At 41.6% G+C, this 4,024-nt stretch overlaps 2 protein-coding genes across 3 annotated transcripts; one reads left to right on the top strand and one right to left on the bottom strand.

The window, feature by feature from the left end:
• Positions 1 to 305: 305 nt before the first annotated feature.
• LOC122029170 lies at positions 306 to 1,058 on the bottom strand. Its single transcript, XM_042588114.1, has one exon. The coding sequence runs from the start codon at positions 1,056 to 1,058 to the stop codon at positions 306 to 308; it is 753 nt and encodes a 250-aa protein (XP_042444048.1).
• A 307-nt stretch (positions 1,059 to 1,365) lies between these two features.
• Positions 1,366 to 3,685, top strand: LOC122030351 (ribosomal RNA small subunit methyltransferase H-like). 2 transcript variants are annotated; one of them, XR_006125401.1, is made up of 6 exons: positions 1,366 to 1,596; positions 1,684 to 1,751; positions 2,020 to 2,212; positions 2,603 to 2,633; positions 2,748 to 2,985; positions 3,592 to 3,685. XR_006125401.1 is itself a non-coding variant. In XM_042589563.1 (5 exons), the coding sequence occupies exons 2-5, from the start codon at positions 1,734 to 1,736 to the stop codon at positions 2,833 to 2,835; spliced, it is 330 nt and encodes a 109-aa protein (XP_042445497.1). In that variant the 5' UTR covers positions 1,366 to 1,596; positions 1,684 to 1,733; the 3' UTR covers positions 2,836 to 3,259. The 2 variants fall into 2 exon arrangements, 1 of the variants encoding a protein (XP_042445497.1); XM_042589563.1 differs by lacking the exon at positions 3,592 to 3,685 and having other exon boundaries at positions 2,748 to 3,259.
• The last annotated feature ends 339 nt before the right edge of the window (positions 3,686 to 4,024 follow it).

The following is a 4,024-nucleotide window of genomic DNA, read 5'->3' as shown; positions in this document are numbered from 1 at the left end:
CCTCCTTTTAGGAGTTACCATTTGAAAGATGAGCAATGGATCTCTCGACGGCGATGTGGACGGCGGCAGTCGTCGGCGTTGTCGCGGTCTACTGGTTCGTGTGGGTGATGGGCTCGGTGGAAGTGAAAGGCAAGCGGACAGTGAATCTTAAGATGGGATCGATCATGCGGGATAAGGTGCAGGACAAGTACAAGCAGTACTGGTCCTTCTTTCTTCGCTCCAAGGAGGGCATTGCCCCCCACTGCGTCAGACGATGATAACGTGCCTGCCTTCGTCGACACCTTCTACAACCTCGTCACAGACATCTACGAGTGGGGATGGGGGCAGTCCTTCCACTTCTCGCCTTCACTTCCTGGTCGCTCCCACCGGGAAGCCACACGCATCCACGAGGAGCCCCCGCTGATCTGAGAGATGGGGATCTCATCTTTCAGATCGTCCAGAGTCAGCAATGGCAGAACCTCGTCATCCACTTCATGTATCTTAAAAACAGGGGCATACCTACTCAGTCCCAGTTCCTTGAGCCATGACCGCACTCCGCCATCCTCTTCAGAACTGCAAAACCCGTTCGGGTCAATCCATTCTACCCCATCCATATCTGAAGGGGCTTCCCCTTTCACAACAGGACCAGTGCCCCTACTATCCGAAACCCTAACCCTTCCCCTGGTCCTCCTGCGAGACGGGCTATCAGACCCTTCCGTAAACCCATCATTTACAGCATCCTCTCCGCCACCAGTTTTGAAATCTGCGTCTTCCATGCCTTCATCCGCCTTCAAAACCCAGTTTGATCGAACCCGCCTTGCACCCCGCCACAGCTTCGGATCACGCCGGACCTTAATTACTCCTGGCACGAGCGAGTCGAGGCTATCATTGACAGAGAGGAGAACTCCATCGTCAGGCAGAGTCGGAAGCAAAGGAGGGAGGGTGCCCGGCCCGTCGTCACCGCGAGAGTCAAGTTTGGCAGCAATCTGACGAGTCTTGGAAGGCAGTCTATGGTGGAAAACACGGGGCTTGGCGTGATATCCGGGAGCTGAAAGCTTCCACTGTTTAGGCCGCTGCATTAGGGGATCCGAGGGAATGGCAGCGGGCTGATCGCCAATCTCCCCAAGGTGCACGCTAGGGTGACCTGCCGCTTGGTACCGGGTAAAGGCGCGACCAGTACATCAATCAGCTCGGCCACGCCGCCATTGGACGGTGGCTCCGGCAGTTGGAGATCCTCCATCGAATCGAACGCCGGGCACTCCACCGCTGTCCGTTCGTCCTTCTCCATCCCAAGCTCTTCGCTCAAGTTCTGACCTTTTTCCTTAGCACTCCCATCATCCCTGATTCGCTTCGTGTCGTTCTTTGCCGCAGATCGTAGATGCCCATCCGGAGTTGGAGTTGTTCGTGGGAATGGATATGGATCCTTCAATCCAGGACCAGGCCCGGGCTTGGATAGAGAAGCTCTTGGCCGTGGATTCGCGCGGCAGCAAGTTGAAAGCTTACACTCATGTCAGAAACTTCAAGTACATCAAGTCGGTGCTTGGCGGCGTCAATGAGAACCTGCTTGACGTTGGGGTGAACGACATCTTGATGGACCTTGGAATCTCATCCATACAGGTTATTGTTCAGTTGCACTTCTCATGTTTGATGAATTGCCGAAAAGAGCTTACTTTGAATCTAATAAGTTGGTAAGCTATTTAACAGGTGGATGACTCTAATGGGGATTTAGTGTGCAAGGTGATGGACCTTTGGATATGCGCATGAATCCTCAGGTTAGAGTTCTTAGATGAACTATTTTACTTTGATTATTGAATTAGGATATAAGGCAGTGTGAGTTTTTCACCCCTGCAGTAAAGTAGAATGAATGTGATTTATTCAGTAGGTTGCTTGCCTAATTACTACTTGCCTGTAGGAAAACTAAATCAGCGATTAAAGGTGATTAATCATCTCTAGTTTAAGCCATTTTGTTCTCCAATCAAAGTATCTTTCTTCTAGTGCTTTGTCAAGCAAATGAAACATTTAATAAGAGTGTTGATGCAGGCAAGTTTGACAGCTGAAGAGATATTGAATTCTTGGTCTACTGCGGAAGTGGAAAAGGTACTACGTGAATATGGAGAAGAAAGCAATTGGAAATTTATTCAAAATCAAATTGTTGAAGCTCGTGCACAAGGGGGATTGCATACTACAGATGAACTTGTGCATCTTGTGGGAAGAGCATCATCCAAGTCAGGAGGTATGGTTTTCCACTGACCGAACACACTTGTTTTCTCGCTCACTCAGCACTACAACCTCGTTGGTATCAACTAATGAGAAGAACCATCTTTATTAAAGATAGCAGAGTGTTGTTTCTTGGAAAGATTTGTTTAGCATGTTTGTTTAGAATTTGGCTAGGCCATGACTCAATACTAATCTTAATTTGATTGTTTAAATGTTGGGCTCCTGTTTCATAGCAAAAGGTTCATTTTGTGACTCAAAACTAAGTTTTTTTTTATTGTTTAAGTGTATTTTCTGAATTTTGAGAACCAATTTTTTTTTTGTACATCTACCATCAAGTATGACCCTACTTTATTAGATGCTATCATGTTTCTTTTTTTGCTTCAATTGACAATATGGTGGTTCGCAGAATCTGGAAGTTTGGAAGTTTCATCACCCTTGTAAGTCATTTGATAATATATTTTCTTACCAACCATAACTTATTGCATATCTTTCAATATTGTCAAAAAAAAAAAAAAAAAAAAACTTATACAACTATTTTATTCTATGGACAGGATTAACCAAGTGACAAAAGGTGAAGTGCTTGCCTCTAACACCCCCGTCAACTTACTTGAAGATCAACATAGAGGAGGTAAATTATGATGACTGAGGACGTAAATGGATTGGATGGTGAGTTACACGGGATCCAAGACCTCATGTCATAAACAACCATCCATTTACCATCTCACCTATGGGGGCATAGAAAGGATCAAACAAGCTTCCATGGAAAGTGTTTCCTCCATTATGCTCAAGGTTAGTAACGAATTAATGCTGGATTTTATAATATCATCACAAATAAAATGTATTTGTTTCTTTATTTCTACTCGAAGACCGCTTGTTGGAATCGGTATAATTTGACTAAGGCTCATATTTCCACTAGATCGTATTGGTGTTTGGTGATACACGGCTTCTATCTATATATAATTTATCCTTGAATTCTAGTGTTTGTAGAGGCTTGCATCTCTTTTGCTTTTATTCTTTTGTCGAAAAAGATTATTTGTCTCTATATTTTGAAAAAATATTTTGGATTGTGTATTGTAACTTGTAAGCTACTTATTTGTGTCTGATTCCTCAGAAATGCTTTGAATGGTGTACATTGTAAGTCGTAAGCTATTAATTATTTGTTTCCTCCATTGTATATTGTTTGAATGATATTGCATATTGTAAATTACTATTTGTTGTAGCTCTACCTATATTGAAATATTACCATTTCATTTCTTTAAAATTATACAAAACTTCTTTTTCCATATATTTATAACATGGAAGTTTGAATCTTATTGATTTTGGATTCATTATGAGTCATTATAGTTGCTTTCAAAATTACATCTTTACTAATAAATTATTTATGTGTTTTTACAGTTTACAAATCTCAAGTACTCCAGACTTAAAATTGATGAAATGAGGTTCGAGTGGGCTGAATGCATGCTAGATTACATTTGAAGTGCGGTTCTACCTTGATGTGTTGTTAAAAGAATGTTCAACCTTGATTCTGATATCTATTAGCTTTTGATGTAAAAAGAATGTTTAGATATTTTATGGATACTGTTGTAAGAATATTATTTATGTAATTTATGAATATTTGAGTATTTTATGGATACCGTTGAATGAAGAATATTTGTGTAATTTGTGAATATTTGTGTTTTTTTTGTTACTGTCGATTTTTCATTGTTTCGGAAATCAAATTTGTGTTGTTAAAAAATACCCATATTACATCGGTTTTCCACCGCTACAAAACCGGTGTTATTAACTAATATTATATCGATCGTATACAGCTGTCAAAACTAGTGTTATT

The sequence above is a fragment of the Zingiber officinale genome, chromosome 10B, assembly GCF_018446385.1.
Source record: "Zingiber officinale cultivar Zhangliang chromosome 10B, Zo_v1.1, whole genome shotgun sequence".
Classification (NCBI taxonomy): domain Eukaryota; kingdom Viridiplantae; phylum Streptophyta; class Magnoliopsida; order Zingiberales; family Zingiberaceae; genus Zingiber; species Zingiber officinale.
This window is presented reverse-complemented; position numbering and strand designations above follow the sequence as displayed.

Bases quoted from the DNA above. Each gene is read 5' to 3' on its own strand.
- LOC122029170 (XM_042588114.1), bottom strand. From the start codon at position 1,058: ATGCAGCGGCCTAAACAGTGGAAGCTTTCAGCTCCCGGATATCACGCC.
- LOC122030351 (XM_042589563.1), top strand. The intron at 2,213-2,602 runs GTATGGTTTTCC...GGTGGTTCGCAG, and splicing joins AGCATCATCCAAGTCAGGAG to AATCTGGAAGTTTGGAAGTT. The intron at 2,634-2,747 runs GTAAGTCATTTG...TTCTATGGACAG, and splicing joins TTGGAAGTTTCATCACCCTT to GATTAACCAAGTGACAAAAG.